This window comes from Conger conger, chromosome 13, assembly GCF_963514075.1.
Source record: "Conger conger chromosome 13, fConCon1.1, whole genome shotgun sequence".
Classification (NCBI taxonomy): Eukaryota; Metazoa; Chordata; class Actinopteri; order Anguilliformes; family Congridae; genus Conger; species Conger conger.
The window spans coordinates 19,527,641-19,546,051 of NC_083772.1; the positions used below are offsets into that span (position 1 = coordinate 19,527,641).

The 18,411-nt window shown below is 46.0% G+C and overlaps 1 protein-coding gene across 1 annotated transcript in view; it reads right to left on the reverse strand.

Moving 5' to 3' along the window:
* tenm4 (teneurin transmembrane protein 4) overlaps positions 1–18,411 on the reverse strand; it is a 233,562-nt gene that overhangs the window by 21,001 nt on the left and 194,150 nt on the right. Inside the window, exons 28-29 of the mRNA XM_061216776.1 lie at positions 11,621–11,793; positions 5,073–5,308 (exon numbers count right to left, since the gene is read on the reverse strand). Coding sequence (XP_061072760.1) covers positions 5,073–5,308; positions 11,621–11,793 — 409 coding nt within the window. The remainder of the gene's footprint in view (positions 1–5,072; positions 5,309–11,620; positions 11,794–18,411) is intronic.

Consider the following 18,411-nt stretch of genomic DNA (forward strand, 5'->3'; position numbering starts at 1 on the left):
GTTTGCCCTGCTGAAAAAAACAGCTTGTACCTGGTTGACCAGCTCAGACCAGCTCCATACTCAATATGGTTTGACCAGCTGGGAGCTGGTGATTTCAAGCTGGCCATAGCTGGATGTTTCTGTGCCTGTGCACACACATACACACAAACACACAGACGCATGCACAAATACAAAACATATATGGGCATCAGTATACACACTCTCGCACACACACGCACAAACACACACGCAGTTATATGCGAACAATATATGCACACACGCGCACACATACACACACACGCACACTAAATTGAATCTAGAGAAATGTAATTTCTGAAATCACATAATTCATCACACAGCTTGTGTGGATGACATTTCTCCTGAGCTGAACCTTCTCGTCCTGGTCTGCAGGCGGCTGGTCCGTTCACCCCACAGCGGCCTGAAAAGCACCTCTCCTTTAAGAGCAGTGTAATCGGAGGGAACAGCACCGGGCAGACGACACGGACAGTGACTTTCTCAGGAGCAGCTAGCGTGAGTGAATCTGGTACATCTTCTCCGGTGCAGGATGTGAAGCCACAGGAGCATTATCAAACCAGGCCAGAAGGCCCAACCTTTTAATATCAATCACACGCTGCCCTGCCCCGGCTGACAGACGCGTGTCGTAGCCCTGCCCCGGCTGAGAGACGCGTGTCGTAGCTGTGGGGCAAAACCTGCATCGCCACTGACCCATTTGTTGTTATTGTGACAAGAAAGCACACATTCTCTCTCCATCACATACACACTCTCTCTCACACACACAAACATACCCACACTCTCTCTCCATCACACTCTCGCTCACACAAAAAACCCCACACATTCTCTCTCCATCTCACACACACTCTCTCTCTCTCACACAAACATACCCACACTCTCTCTCTCTCCATCACACACTCTCGCTCACACAAAAAAACCCACACATTCTCTCTCCATCACACACACTCTCTCTCTCTCACAAACATACCCACACTCTCCATCACACACATTCTCTCTCACAAAAATACACCCACACTCTCTCCCTCACACACACACACACACACACACACACACACACACACACACAAACAGACAGACAGACAGACACACACACACAATGTCTCTCACACACACGCATAATCTCTATCTCTCTCCCTTTCTCTCTCTCATACACCCACACTCTCTGTCCCTCACACACACAAACACATACAGGCACAGAATGTCTCTCATATACACGCACGATCTATATCTCTCCCCCTTTCTCTCTCATACACACACATATACAGTCTCTCTCACACACACGCACACACACACACACACACACAATCTCTATCTCTTCCTCTCTCTCACACACACACACACACAGACCCACGCACACAGACACACAATGTCTCTCATACACACGCACGATCTATATCTCTCTCCCTTTCTCTCTCTCTCATAAACACACACACAATCTCTATCTCTTCCTCTCTCACACACACACACAGACCCATGCACACAGAAACACACAATGTCTCATACACATGCACAATCTATATCTCTCTCCCTTTCTCTCTCTCTCATAAACACACACACATACCCATGCACACAGACACACACAATGTCTCATACACATGCACAATCTATATCTCTCTCCCTTTCTCTCTCTCTCATAAACACACACACAATCTCTATCTCTTCCTCTCTCACACACACACACACACACAGACCCACGCACACAGACACACACAATGTCTCATACACATGCACAATCTATATCTCTCTCCCTTTCTCTCTCTCTCATAAACACACACACATACCCATGCACACAGACACACACAATGTCTCATACACATGCACAATCTATATCTCTCTCCCTTTCTCTCTCTCTCATAAACACACACACAATCTCTATCTCTTCCTCTCTCACACACACACACACACACAGACCCACGCACACAGACACACACAATGTCTCATACACATGCACAATCTATATCTCTCTCCCTTTCTCTCTCTCTCATAAACACACACACAATCTCTATCTCTTCCTCTCTCACACACACACACACACACAGACCCACGCACACAGACACACACAATGTCTCTCATACACACGCACGATCTATATCTCTCTCCCTTTCTCTCTCTCTCATAAACACACACACAATCTCTATCTCTTCCTCTCTCACACACACACACAGACCCATGCACACAGACACACACAATGTCTCATACACATGCACAATCTATATCTCTCTCCCTTTCTCTCTCTCTCTCATAAACACACACACAGACCCATGCACACAGACACACACAATGTATCATACACATGCACAATCTATATCTCTCTCCCTTTCTCTCTCTCTCATAAACACACACACAATCTCTATCTCTTCCTCTCTCACACACACACACACACACACAGACCCACGCACACAGACACACACAATGTCTCATACACATGCACAATCTATATCTCTCTCCCTTTCTCTCTCTCTCATAAACACACACACAATCTCTATCTCTTCCTCTCTCACACACACACAAACACAGACCCACGCACACAGACACACACAATGTCTCTCATACACACGCACGATCTATATCTCTGTCCCTTTCTCTCTCTCTCTCATAAACACACACACAATCTCTATCTCTCTCTCTCACACACACACACACACACGGGGCATCGCTGCTCTCAAGGTCTCTCAATGACAGGGTCCCAGGACAGAGACTGAAGCCCTCCGCCCCCCTCCGGCCCCCCTCCCCCATTACACCGCTCTAATTCCCAGCCTGACCCCCAGGCAGTAGCCCTGTTACATACATTAGAGGCTCGCTCCTGCACAGACCCGGGGGCCATTAAACTATTAGCCCATGGCAGGCAGAAGGCCACTTCCTGATCAACCCTGTCACCTCTGGACCACAATCCCACTGCCCTCGGCACTTTCATCCGGAGAAGCGGAGGCTGCTCTTCTCCAGCCAAACAAACAAACCCCTGTACAAAGGCACGACAAAGAAATGCAAACGCAAAGAAAAAAATGAGCAACGACAAAAGAAATAATGAACCTCGCAGGGCTTCGGAATTAATTCACAGCCGGCAGTTTGACTCACAAGCAGGCCATTTTGGCTCCACGCTCCACCTGGAAGGGGAGTCTCGTGTTATTACAGTAAAGGTTCCGCAGGCGGGAACGGCCTGCCAGCTGGGTTGTACGGATTGATTTGTGGCGCCGCCGCCTCTCTTGAGGGATCGGCCATTCCGCGGCCGGAATCCGGAGCAGCGCTGCCCGACGCGGCTCCCTGCCGGCTGATCTCTCCGTAATGGCGGCGTTATGCGGTGGTTCGGCGCGAGGTGAGGGGTGTGGGGTGCGGGGTGGGCGTCTGCGGTGAACTCTCCCTGACCGCGCGGTAATGCGCCTGGCGGTAAAAAGCTGTCATCACCTCCAGGTGTGAACACAGGAGTGACATCACGGTCTGTTTCCGTGGCGCTGGAGAGAATCTTTTTTGAATTTTTTTTTTTTTTCCTCGTGCTTGAGAAACACTGGTTGTTCTAAATTAGGGTCCCGACCCGTCTCCGCGGCTTTGGGAAAAATATGACGAGGTTTAATGAACGTGTCCGTGACAAAGCGGTGGGTGTCAGGACAGGGGCGAGTTCCTTCAAAGGCCACAAAATTAATAAAACCATAAAACGTCGGTGGGTAGGCGAAGCCTAAGTAGGTGCTTTAACCTGTCGGCTGGAGTTATGAAGGCAGGACACAGGGATAATAAAGATTAAATTACACGGCCAAAGAACGCAACTGAAGCCATTTCAGATGACAGGAGACACAGAGATGGGGGAGAGTGGAGGGGGGAGTTCACAGGGGTCAAAGCCTGCAGATTCACATGAATAGAGTGAGACGGGCTTTATTAATGATCACTCCTTAAATTCAATAAGGCCATTATGTTCCGTGTAGCCTACAGCAAAGGTCTGACTCATATTTCCGCATAGGAGCAGTTATATAAGTCCCTGAGTAAAGTGTGGCTATGTATACACCAGTGTATGTCTTTATCGGTGTATGTGTGTACACAATTAATGTGTTTGTGAGGACCATAACTGCCATGTACCATAGACCGTATAAGTTACACACACAGTGAAGTAAGCACATCAGTGAGTTTGTGTGTTTATCAGCATGTCTGATAAACACACACTAAAATATGTGCATGTAAGCACCAGGTGTGCATGTACTGTGTACTTTGTCTATATATGGTGAGATGTTACTTGCACTGTTTCATTGCATTGTTCATTAATAGTGTGTGTGTGTGTATGTGTGTGTGTGAATGAGTGCAAGAGCACGCGGGCCTGCTGGGTGTGTGTGTGCAGTATGTGTGTGTATGTGTGTACTGTGTGTGTTTCTATAAGCAAACTCACCCTCAGACTTCTGCCGTACATGGTGTGTGTGTACAGTGTGTGTGTGTATGTGTGTGTGTACAGTATGTGTGTGAGTATATATAGTGTGTGTGTACGTGTGTGTGTGTACAGTATGTGTGTGTGTGTGTACAGAGCGTGTGTGTGCATATAGTGTGTGTGTATATAGTGTGTGTGTGTGTATGAGTGTGTGAGAGTGTGTATGTGTATGTGTGTGTGTGTGTGTGTGTATGTGTATGTATGTATGTGCGTGTGTGTGTGTGTGTGGATGAGTGTGTGAGAGTGTGTGTGTGTATGTATGTGTGTGTGTGTATGAGTGTGTGAGTGTGTGTGTGTATGTATGTGTGTGTGTGTATGAGTGTGTGAGAGTGTGTGTGTGTATGTATGTGTGTGTGTATGAGTGTGTGAGTGTGTGTGTGTATGTATGTGTGTGTGTGTGTGTGTATGAGTGTGTGAGAGTGTGTGTGTATGTATGTATGTGTGTGTGTGTGTGTATGAGTGTGTGAGAGTATGTGTGTGTATGTATGTGTGTGTGTGTATGAGCGTGTGAGAGTATGTGTGTGTATGTATGTGTTTGTGTGTGTGTGTATGAGTGTGTGTGTGTATGTGTGTGTGTGTGCGTGCGTGCGTGTATGTATGTGTGTGTGTGTATGTGTGCGTGTGTGCGTGTGTGCGTGTGTATAAGCACACTCACCCTCAGTCTGCGTCCGTACACGGTGACCTGCCCGCGGGCCTGCTCCTTGCGCTGCCTCCACTCCACCAGGTTGAGGCCGTTGTCGATGGGCAGGGTGACGTTCCTCTTGCTGACGGTGGGGTTGACCGTCCCGGCCAGCAGGTGGGGTTCCGTGTGCAGAGACACCTCCATGCCATTGGCCAGGACCAGCCGCAGCGAGCCATCCAGCCCGATGTAGTAGCTGTTCCGCACTTGGTCTGAAAGAGAAGTGCACAAATTCATTTAACCTCCCGTCCTCAAAGCAGGACAGTACACTGTGGCTTCCCTGAGCTCCATACAGTATTTATCTTAATGTTATTTTTCAGATACATTTTTTCTCCTCGGTCTCAGGAGGAGAGTGAGAGATATGATATATAATATACGATATAAATTTAATCCCTTTTAAAATTGTAATGAGGGTCCCCAGGATGGCTCTGAGCTGGTGTGGGAGTCCCCTGGATCAGAAAAAGGTTGAACAGACCTGTTCTGAGACACCACAAATCCCTGTCATTTTCAGCTTGTAACTGATAAAGCGATATGCCAATTTATTGAGATTTATTCAGGAATCTGTATAAAGGGGAAAAGAATCACTTTTAATATAAAGCTGAGACACCAGTCGACTTTATCAGAAGCAAAATTATTTTATTTCCCTTGTCAGTTGCAATCCTGTTGCACAGCGAAAAGCTTTTATCAAGATGATGGCAGCCATCTTAACCAAATTAGATAGGCCTACAATTGGGCACACAGACCAATGTACTGTGCAAACAAAATAATGAAATGAGCTGCTGTCAGTCGTAGGGCAATTACAGATGGATCTCATAGCAACCCATAATTACGCTAAAGAGAATGTGGGTTGTGATTTCAGTTAGCCATTTCAGCTTTACAGCTTTGAGCAATTTAATGCTATCAGCTTGCCAACCTGCCCCATTGATGAATGGCTCGCATCAACAACAACATATATATATGAATTCCATCATGAGAAACAGAACAAACCAAAAAGCATGCTTTTTATTGATACAGTACAAGACATGGGGTACATAAGGACATAGGGCAGCCTATAGTCTAGTGGCTAAGGTATTTGACTGGGACCCGGAAGGTTGGTGGTTCAAGCCCCAATGTGGCCACAATAAAATCTGTGCAGCTGTTGGGCCCTTGAGCAAAGCCCTTAACCCCACATTACTCCAGGGGGGGATTGTCCCCTGCTTAGTCTAATCAACTGTAAGTTGCTTTGGATAAATGCATCAGCTAAATAACAAAAATGTAAAACAAGTCATATCCTTATATCACAACGGACAATGCACAAAGACCCGGAAGGTTGGTGGTTCAAGCCCCAATGTGGCCACAATAAAATCTGTGCAGCTGTTGGGCCCTTGAGCAAAGCCCTTAACCCCACATTACTCCAGGGGGGATTGTCCCCTGCTTAGTCTAATCAACTGTAAGTTGCTTTGGATAAATGCATCAGCTAAATAACAAAAATGTAAAACAAGTCATATCCTTATATCACAACGGACAATGCACAAAGACTGCTAGGGAACATGGCCGCTGAGAGTTTGAGCAGTTAAATTCCAGACCAGGATTGGGGGAGTAGGCTCGGTTAACGTCATATTCACGGCTGCACGTTTCCACACAGCGGCCGTAGAGGCACCGCCGGGCACTGCCGTGTTACGGCCTGCAGCAGCGTTACGGCCCGCAGCAGCGTTACAGTGTTACGGCCTGCAGCAGAGTTAGGGCCTGCAGCAGAGTTAGGGCCTGCAGCAGAGTTACGGCCTGCAGCAGCGTTACGGTCTGCAGCAGTGTTACGGCCTGCAGCAGTGTTACGGCCTGCAGCAGCGTTACAGTGTTACGGCCTGCAGCAGAGTTACGGCCTGCAGCAGAGTTACGGCCTGCAGCAGAGTTACAGTGTTACGGCCTGCAGCAGCGTTACGGCCCGCAGCAGTGTTACGGCCTGCAGCAGCGTTACGGCCTGCAGCAGAGTTACAGTGTTACGGCCTGCAGCAGCGTTACGGCCTGCAGCAGAGTTACAGTGTTACGGCCTGCAGCAGCGTTACAGCCTGCAGCAGTGTTACGGCCTGCAGCAGAGTTACGGCCTGCAGCAGAGTTACGGCCTGCAGCAGCGTTACGGCCTGCAGCAGAGTTACGGCCTGCAGCAGAGTTACGGCCTGCAGCAGAGTTACAGTGTTACGGCCTGCAGCAGCGTTATGGCCTGCAGCAGAGTTAGGGCCTGCAGCAGTGTTACGGCCTGCAGCAGAGTTACAGTGTTACGGCCTGCAGCAGCGTTATGGCCTGCAGCAGAGTTAGGGCCTGCAGCAGAGTTACGGCCTGCAGCAGAGTTACAGTGTTACGGCCTGCAGCAGCGTTATGGCCTGCAGCAGAGTTAGGGCCTGCAGCAGAGTTAGGGCCTGCAGCAGAGTTACGGCCTGCAGCAGAGTTACGGCCTGCAGCAGCGTTACGGCCTGCAGCAGCCCAAGAGAGCAGCAGCCTCCACGGTGGCACGCTAACACACGCAGTCGAGCGTGAGAGTTTTACGGCCTCTAGGAGAGAAAGCAAAGAGAGAGCGCGGTCAAATCTCTGCAAATCTGCGCTCAGTCAAAGCAGACGGGGACAGACAGGGGGTGTAAAGACGGGCTCGTATAGCCTCCCCCCTCCCTCGGTGGGCACACACCCTGGGCTGAAGGTAGATATACATGAGTAACGTCACCTCCACACGCAGTCATCCTCATTCATCAACACAGAGCTTTCAGCCTCCCTGTCAGAACACCAGCCGAGCCCTTGATGAATATTACGCTCATTAAGGACCTTTGTAAATTAATGATCTGGGGACTAATTTTCTTGATTGCATTTCAAAGCTGAGAACTGTTTTCCGGTTTCTGCACAGAACTCTTCTGAGATCTTGTGTACTATCTGAACGATCTGAACTTGTTTACTCTCCCTATATTGCTTTACAAGTCCCTACATAACTTGTCCTCTAAGTAACATGTAAAAGTCATTACAAATACACAATGTCATTTCAAATGACCTTCAACAACCATTTGACCTACCTAATAATAAACTGCAACTGCAGAGAAGCTATTTCGGATATAATTAACAGGACAATATTTTCTGAATATACGTACAGAAACTCCTTTTCATCTGCATTATAAAATCTGAAAAAGTCACATATTTTCTAGTACAGCACTTTGTGTGCCTTAAAAGTATTATTAAACTTCCTCAAAATCTGCACTTATACGGTACAGAGCTCACCTGTCTATGTCAGCATGCACTCAGTGAGAACTTTACAAGGTATTTATTAGACTTATTTTACTTATTGACGCGTTGTGTGTTCAGAGATGCTCTTCTGCATACCACTGTTGTAATGTGTGGTTGTTTGCATTACTGTCACCTTCCTGTCAGCTTTGACCAGTCTGGCCCCTCTCCTCTGACCTCTCTCATTAACAACGCATTTCTGCCTGCAGAACTGCTGCTCAATGGATGTTTTTTGTTTTTCATACCATTCTCTGCGTAGGGCATTTTACATAAGTGTGCCTCTCTGGAGACCCCCAAAAGGAGACAGACTGTGTGGACCATGTTGACACAGGGTCAGCAAGTTTTGATGAAAAGACAGTGCTCATCAATACAGGACTATTGCTCACATCATTGTGCTGCCTCTGCGCAATTCTGCCACCTCAGTGGAATACTCCCAGAACTGATGAGTTGAAATGGCACTGCATAAACCATGGGTATTCCAGACAGTGTTTGGTGTCTTTAGATAGCTAATGATGTGGGAAATAGTTTGGTGTCATTGGTGGTGTAGTACACTGCTTGCTGAATAAAGATCTTGTAGGAATAAACCACAGGTAATGGAAGTTACCTGTGAGTCAGCATCCAGCTGTGATACAAAGGTTAACCAGGTTTGTTGGACATACAGAGATAACATCAGCAACCTGCATCCTCTTGACTCGCACCACTGCACACTTAGCAGTTTACAGTCCTACTAGACATAGAAAACCTAGGATACCTGCACCCCGTAGTCACTCGCCTGTGTACCAGTGCTGTCACAAGATACATACTAAGTGTATCATTGTAGGCTATACAGGCCACAGGCACGTCTGTGTCTACACAAATAGATAGCGATCATATAGAGCCACACTATTGGCGGACATTTGCAGTAGGAGCAGTTGAACTTATCTTTTGGAGTCAGATAAACAAGAACAAAATAGAATTAACCCTGTTCCAGTAGCATTGGTCAGACTACACGCGTTTCCTTCACCTCTCAGATACTTCCGCCTTTTGTTGTACTTGGGGGGTTTCTTACATCTGCAAACTCTAGAGACTGTTGTGCGTGAAAATCCCAGAAGATCAGCAGTTTCTGAGACATTCAAACCACACTGTCTGGCACCAACAATAATTCCATGGACAAAGTCACTTAGATCACATTTCTTCCCCATTCAGACATTTGGTCTGAAAAACAGCTGAACCTCTTGACCACGTCCGCATGCTTTTATGCATTTAACTGTTGCCATATGATTGGCTGATTCAATATCTGCACTAACAAGCTGGTGTACAGGTCTACCTAATAAAGTGCTCAGTGAGTGCATTTCTCACTTGAACTTCTGAACACAAGTCGTTTGGCAGAAAGACTTATTTTACCAAAAATGGAGGAATAAACGCTCACATTCTATTTTCAGACGCGCTGCAGGGGATAAATTGGAAATTCTTCAATGTCACACGTAACCTTTTAATTGCATCTCTTACATCAAAATTTGGCTCATTCACAGCCAAGCACAAACAGCTATTCTCATCTCTGTATTTTTATCCCTGTACACACAGAGCACAACGACGGCTTCTGCAGTGTCTCCACTTCGCACTGCAAACAGAGATAGGGAGGGTTTTGAAGATTTGAGGTTTTACTTTAATAAGATGGCAAAATTCTCTTTGACACCCCCCTCCATTTTGGTGGAGCTGAGAGGGATGAAACGCCCGGGGGGGTAAGGAGGACCCCCCCCACCCACTCAATGGGACAGATCCTACATCAGATGGACTTTTCAAGGGAAAATGTTTGTTTGCCACACATTATATGAAAGAACCTGCTCCAAATACAATGTAAAACAGCATACGAGACAAAGGAACGTCTGCCTTCAGCAGTGGTCCTCACTCCTGGTCCTGGAGAGCCACGGGGTGTGCTGGAATTTGTTGTTACTCTGCACTTAATTGACCAATGAAAGCAGTTAATTACCCAGTTAACTCACCTCACCTCACCTGGTTCTTGGGTCTGGTTGCTGAGATTAAGGCGAAAAAACAAAAACCAGCACACACTGTGCCTCACCAGGACCACTGCTTTAAAGGCAGTTAAAGGCAAATGCACAGTGAGTAGAATTAATGAACCTGGAAAAAAAACCTGGGTTTTGAGTAATGCAGAAAAAGCACCGTGGAACTGCAGGCTGACTGGCTCTATTCAATTCTGCGGACTCTAAAAGCTCTTTAATATAAACACAAAACTAAACAAATTCAGGGAAAGTATCTGATTAGACAGCCTTGTTCGAGGTATCCAACCCACCACTTTCCCTGAGTTTAATGTTCTCATATTTATCACACTTGTCAAAATGTAAAATTTCAACTGAACAACAAGAAAAAAAGTTGACTTCAGGATCTGTGAATTCATGATGCTTTAGGAGAGCCCTACCCTCCAGTGTGGGATGCCCCACTTTCTCCAGCGGGGCGACACCAAAGAGAGCGAGCACCCACAATGCATCGTGTCAGAGTTACGCCCCCGGACAAGTCTGAGCACTGAGTTATTACCAAGCTGTCAGCTCGCGAACCGGACAACGGCGAATCAATTAACATCACAGCCCACGCACGACCTCTGTCCGCCAGACGGCCGGCGCAAGGTCACCGCACCAGAGCCGCGCGCGGGCAGAACGCTGCTTTCAGCCGCGAAACCTGACAGACTCCCGTTCGGCCACCGGAGGCACGCAAACGCAAACGCGGCATCGATCGGGGAACAGGAGCGGACTTTCACATCAAGTGCTTACATCTGAGCGAAAAATACATCAAATCTTTGCCGTCTCTGAGATAGTTTGGGTCGAGGGTTCAGAGCCATCGGCCGCCCGTCCACACCTCCGACGGTCAGGAGCAGAACAGGAGATTAAATACAGCAGAATACAAAATGGAGACAATCTGTCAGCTAGAGGTAGATTGGATGTGCTGACAGTTCCCTTCTAAAGCGCAGGCTAAAACTCATGAATCTAAATTTTCTACTCTCAAACGATCTTTGCTACTGGTTCAAGAAGTGCCGCATCACCCTACATGTGCTAATGAGTGCATTTATGTCATCTCTAACCCAAACACATTTTACATGAGCTCACAAACTGTCACTTAGTTCACTAATTATCCTATCCCCTTCCACCAAACATGTTGATTTCCATCCCTTTTATTATACTATTTTCAGAAAAAAAAACTATGTTTGTGAGGACACAGCAACAACAATAATAATAAAAATAACAGATATTCAGTTATTGAACTTAACCACAGAGTGCCTCCCGTGCAGTACTCACCCTGCATGAGGGTGTAGAAGGTTCCAGAAGCGGACAGGTTGGTGGTGATGGTGATGTCCTCTTTGTTGGACGTCTCGGTCTGCACCCTGACGGAGCTGTCGGAGGAGGTGCGGAAGCTGCTGACCTGGCCGCTGGGGTAGGTGACGTTGGTCAGCCGGCCGTAGCTGTCGTACCTGAGGAGGAGGAGGAGGATCGAACAGGTGAGCCACACAGACTTCCTGTTTAGGGTTCCAGCGTTTCCGTCTCCGGCCAAGAGGGGGCGCTGTTTGACACTGCTCATTTGAAAGAACCGACTCTTAATCTTCCGAATGGAATAATTAATTTCACGAATGGAATCATTGAATCTGAGCTGGATATTGAGTGTGTGTAACATTAGAATCAGTATAATACATTGTAAATGTGTGTGTGTGTGTGTTTCTGTGTGCGTGCATGTGTGTGTCTGTGTGTATGTGTCGTGCATGTTCCAAACGTGACTCCAAGGTTTCTAGAATGGGCTAATGTCACTAAATTACAATCCAGTGAACAATCAAGACCTGTTGCATACGATAGGTAGATGAGATACGTGTGGCATAAGACACTCTACAAAAGCCTGGCAGTGAAGACACAGAATAAACCTAAACAAAGCTCATGCATGAAGAACGCTCATAATCTACTGCCCTTAACACAGTGTGAGGCAGCTCAGTAGTCTATCAGTGAAGACCAGAACGTTCCACGGTGAGGACTCCAATCTGTCCTCATTCTAAGCTCCGCCCCCACGCTGAGTGCACCTGACTCCTGATTACAGCCAATCAGCAGCTGGGGGAATCGGCCGGAATGCGTGTTTTAGCGAGTTTGAAGAGTGCTTCATCGCCTGCTAAACCGTGAGAGAGAATTCTGTGCCGGTTCCCCTGCATTACCCACCTTGATTGTCCGAGTGTGCAATTACCGGTCTCTGACCCCATATACGTATGTGAGTGTCTGAAATAATTTGACGATTCGTTAAACTTCCCCCCAGTGAATGTGAGCTGCTTAATGGCCGGAATTTTCTTTCTTTACAGGACTTGTCTGCTCAACTTTTTGTGTCTATATTTCAGAATAAAAGTCCCAGTTAAATGCTGTTGGAGCGCGGTGTCTGCAGCGGCCTGATGTTGTAATTATTGCATAGCTTGCACTTTCCTGGTGGCTTACCTAGCATCGGGTTACAATGGCTATATATTTTTTCCTCCCTCCTGGAGACAAGAGCGACATAGCAGCACACATCAATCGATGTATCGAGCCCTGAGATTAATTACATAGGCTGCTGATAACGGCGCACGACACCCGCATTTGTCATGGCAGAGACAGTCTGAACGGCTGCCAATGGCAACCTATTTTCACATTTGGGATAATTCTGCGCTAGGTAAAAAAAAAAAAAGAAGAATAAAATAATGACTTGGCTTTCTGAAAGCTGTTCAGCTTCCACCACAGCAAGAAAGCAACATAAGCCGGCATCTTTCACTTTTAAATTAAAAAAAGGAATCCGTCAATCAGGGAAAAGCTAATCTTTGTGTCGATGACAAGCAGGGAGAGGCAGGCGAAGCACATCTTTTTCAGAAGAAGCCTCACTTTGACAAACCGGGTCCCAGCCTTTAACAAAGCGCTATTTCGCACGAAGACACACAATTTCTCTCAAAGAAAAGGAAAAGGCCCATCTGCCGGTGGGAGATAAAAGGAAAAGGGTATGCAAGTAGAGAGGTGACCACGTCGCGGGGCTCTGAAAGAGAGGTGGCCTTTCCTTGATCACCCGGGCGGAATTATTCACAATCCTTCCTGTTTGTCTGGCGCTCCAAAAAGAAAAAAAAGAAGAAGGAAAAAAAAAAGAGAAAAACCTGAGCGAGGGATTTGACATTTGCTTGAATGAGGATTTTCAAATGTTGGCTTAGCCCAGAATTAGTTTAATCTTTGCAGCAATTGCGAAAAACTTGAGTGCGCACCTCTAACTGCCTGCCAGAATGCACAGCCCCATTAATAAACTTGAAAGCCGGAGCCATTTTAGTGGGGCTATTTTCAATTGAAAGGACGGAGAAATTACTGTGATCGACGACGGCAACAGTGAGAATCACACTGGGCAGACACTGGCAATTTCCACCAATCAGCACTCCACTGCCCAGGAGGAAGTTCTTCAAGGAAAGAGACTGTCGGCATGACAACCTTTCACCACTCAACCATGCGGAGCGACTTGAGAAGGAGCTGAAATAAACTGTGCTGCGGAGTCCGTCAGAGGAGAGCCGAATCCAGCGTCGCGACAGGCTCATAACTTCACAGTACAATAAGCCCGAGCAGGCTGACAAGATGATGCAAGATAAGCCGGCGCAGATTCTGGGGATCAGAACGTGGTCAGTTATGTACTCTGATCCTACCTGGGCTACAGGCACCCAGCTGAAGGTGCTGATTCAAGCCTCAGCTCAACCACTGACCACGTCAGAAAGTGATACTCACTCCTGGTCCTGCAGAGCCACAGGGTGTGCAGATTTTTTTAGCTTTTTTCAGTGATCAATTCAGACCCAAGAAATCAGGTGACCTGAGTTAACTGTTAAGACCAGTTATAACTGATTGCTGTGCAACTCAAGTGCTGAGTAACAACGACAGCCAACTGACCCTGGAGGACCACTGTAATAAGATAATCCAGTCTCGCTAGAAACCTGCAAGAACCAGTGTGGGAAATTCACACCTGCCACCACCAGAGCTGGTAAATTGTATCTGGGGCTGGTAAACTGTAATCTCCTCTACCAGCCACTTTGGCAGGTTACCACCCATCATAATTTAGAATAATAATGTGTTATTTATCTGCAGTTGATACTTACAGTTGATTTGACAAAGCAGGGTACAATCCCCCCTGGAGCAATGCAGGGTTAAGGCATAGCACATTGCTCAAGCGCCCACCTGCTGCAAGGATGTGATCTTGACTACATGGGGCTTGAGCCACCAACCTTCCAGGTCCCAGTCATGTACCTTAGGCACTAGGCTGTTCTTTTCTAAATATCGAGTTGTCTGGTACAGCAGTTAAATTGGCAATGAACAGCCACTGTGGCCAGCAAAAGTTGGTGTCTTGCCCTGAGCCTATCAAATAGCAGGAAACTGACCTCAGGCTCCCTTCCCGAGGGAGTCTGCTTCTGAGACGGCTTTCTGACTGGGGCACCATGATGACTCATGAGTGGGACACACAGTTCATTATTTCATTCCAATTCATGAAACCTTATGTAGCCTCGTGGCTAAGGTACATGACTGCGGTAAAGTTGGTGGTTCAAGCCCCAGTGTAGCCACAGTAAGATGCCCTTAACCCCACATTATTACAGGGGGGGTGTCCCCAGTTTAGTCTAATCAACTGAACATCACTTTGGATAAAATTGTCAGCTAAATAAAAGGTTAAAAGGTTATTTATTTATTTATTTGTACTGGAGATAACTGGGAACTGGGAAGTCCATGCAATTCACGAGTCAGACACATCAGCGAGGGAACATTTGAGTCCGTGAGTGGATCAGTGGACTCCTTCCCAGCTAACCATACTGGAGAAAAAACTAGCACAGAGCCATCATGCCAGGAGCTTTAGTGGGGCAGCCTGTAGCCTAGTGGCTAAGGTACATGACAGGGACTGGAAGGTTGGTAGTTCAATCCCCGGTGTAGCCATGATAAGATACACACACAGCTGTAGTGTGCCATTGAGCGAGGCCCTTGCTCCAGGGAGGAATGTCCCCCTGCCTAGTCTAATCAACTGTAAGTTGCTTTGAATGAGAGCGTCAGGTAAATAACAAATTATAGCACGTTGCATTGCATTGTATGCATTTAGCACACATCCTATTCTGAGAGACTTACACAACCCATTCTTTACAGCCGGATACTTCCTGAAGCCATTCAGAATAAGGACCATTCTCATGGCTAGAACAGCACTGCTCCTCCTGGGAGTTGAACCTGCAGCCTCTTTGTTACCACTGAGCCAATGCGTGACCAGACACTCCCTCCTACAGGAGGAAACCGCACTGCGTTGTGGGAGGAAATAATATTCCTCTTACTGGACCTGTATAACAGCTTATAACTACAGTATACTGCTGCATAAGATGTTACTATAGAGGCACTGTCAGAAAACTCACTGACACTAATCCTGCAGATAAACCTGTGCTGTTGCCAGGCCTGATTGGCTGAACAGTCCACCAAAATCGCCCGGTAACACCTGTGGGTCCGCCAAACACTGGAGCATGGTCGTTTTCTCTCCAACAGACTACCGTTCGGGAGGATTAGCATGACATTAGCTTGCGCTAATCGCAAACAAAACACAGAGAAAGGACGGAAATAAAATAATAAAAAAACGCGGCGGCATTTAAAGATGTGCACGATGAGCAGCACAGGCTGCCACGGGGTTTAATCTGGGATGAAGGGGGACCGTAAAACAGATGTCATTGTTATTGCGGGCCCTCTGCGTTGTGTTCCAGCACAATTACTAAATTAAATTATGTCGATAGGCTAAACGCCTCGCTCAGGAATTAATTAATTTCAGCCTAAGTGTATGATAAAACAGCTGTCAGAGAGGAAACGGTGTTCCACACTTTGCGGTGCGGAGATTAATGCGGTCGCCACTTTGTTTCCAAACGAAGGGAAATTATGTCTCTGACCCCTCCGGTGCCTGTGTGACCTTCAAAGCTAATTAAGCAAAAAATAACAAAAAGACCTTTTATTGGACCAAATTAAACTAGGAAAAAGACGCATAGCTGCCTATGGGGAAAACGTAACGTCTAAAAGTCTGTTAATTATTCTAAATTAAAGCAACCCAAGTCTCATACACACATATTTTTTTACACAAATGTCAGTGACTGTTTTTCTATTTCTGTGGTTGTGGTGGTTCAAAGGAGAGCCGCAGTAACAGGATCATGTTTAATACCTCAGGTTATATGCATTTTGCTTGCATTCTGTTCAATTAGGGAAGAGATTAGAACAAAGAATAAGTATTTTCAACTGTACACATAAAAACAGTTCTGCAGAATGGCTTCAAATGATTACAATAATACAGTAAAGTGCTCAGTTGGAAATCAGTTTTAGAAGATTGTTTTTGTTTTTTTAAACCAAAAGTGAAATTAACAGAGCCACATCTTTGGCAACAAAAGAGCCTATGTTTCTCTTAGAGACATTGTGAATTTGGGAGAGATTCTGTAGCTGTGTAAGCATCAAAACACCACCCTGGCACATCACTACAAGGCCAGAAATGCACAGATCCCAGTTTAACATGTAAACTTGCCTAAGCCAGAGGGTTTAAACAGTTACAGTACGCGAGCCATTTTAAAAGCTTACTTAGCCTCCGTACCATGAAAAGTGATTATGGCACATTAGTCTGGCTCAGTTTCATTTCAGTATGCAAGTGAATTTTTTCTGAATTTAACACAAGGGAAGGTGAAGATGAACTCACATCTTCAAACTGTACTTACCCCACCTCTGGAATCACTGCACATGAAACATTTGCACTTGTGCATTTTAAGTCACGGCTCTAGATACAGGTGCAGACAGCAGGCAAAAATAAGTGTGTCTTTTTTTGTAACAGCCTTGACGAGTTAATATCAATTGGGAAGACACAAAAACATGTAAATCGTGACTCTTAAATTGGGGCATTTTAAGCTGTATGCATTTCTCTGCACCAGAGCAGAGCATATGTGTTTTCTAATGGCCTAATACCAGCCCTGAAGCTCTTTATCACGCAGGTAATCCAATTCCAGCATTAGTCAACACACTGACAATCTGAACTCTATTTGAACCTCAGCTTATGATAAATAATATAGCACTCAAAATATGCAGTGCAAAGGCTTTACCGCTGCCTAAATGACACGGCAAACAAAACAATTCTGTCCCTATGCCATTATGCAATGAGGTGATTGTGTTCGTATGTCATTACGCAATGAAATTATTCTGTTTGTAAGCTATTATGCAATGAAATAATCTGAGCTGTATGAACAGATAATAAATTTTTCACATTTTCTTCATATTAGCAAGCGACTATATTTTTATCTACACTTTAAAGGGAATCTCGTTTGAAGAAACATAAACAAACAGACGCCTTAAAGGGAGCTTGGCAGTTCATGTCGTTGTCAGGGCTCACATTGAGCGGGTGACGGCTTCCAAATGGCAAATACCCTCTCAGTATTTACATAACAGAGCTGAAGATTGTGACATTACAGCACGGATGATGTAAGGGGACAGGCTCTTCCTCTCACACACGCTGCTTTAAAATTAATAACACTGATGGCAACTGATCACAGGTCACCCTTGGTCACTGACACTTCCTGATCCAATTCACAGTTACTTCCTGTCCACAGCCACAGACACTCCTGTCCAGAGTCACACTCACTTCCTGCCCTCAGTCATCCACTTCTTGCCCTCAGTGATGGTCACTTGTTGCGGTTGCTCTCTTCAGTTATAAGAACAGCAAACCTACTGCCAGGAAGCGCTCATTTTAGTTGTCACAGCAGGTAAAAATAGCCTTTCGGCTTGAACCACAGCAAGCAGAGCGGACCTCACACAGAACACCAATGTTTTGATGGAAAATGTCTGCAGAGGGCCAAGAACAAGACCTATCTCTTGCCAGCCTCTTCATAAAAACAAAAAACAAACAAAAAAACATCCCTACAGCTCTGATAAAACATGAAACATTCTGGCAATGTAAGTTTACATGCTTTTGTTTGTGTGTATTTGTATGTATTATTGATTATCTATTTGCACTTATTCATGTTTTTGGTTGTTTATGTCTTTCTGAAGCACATTGTAACCTCATGTTTAGAGTGCTATATAAATAA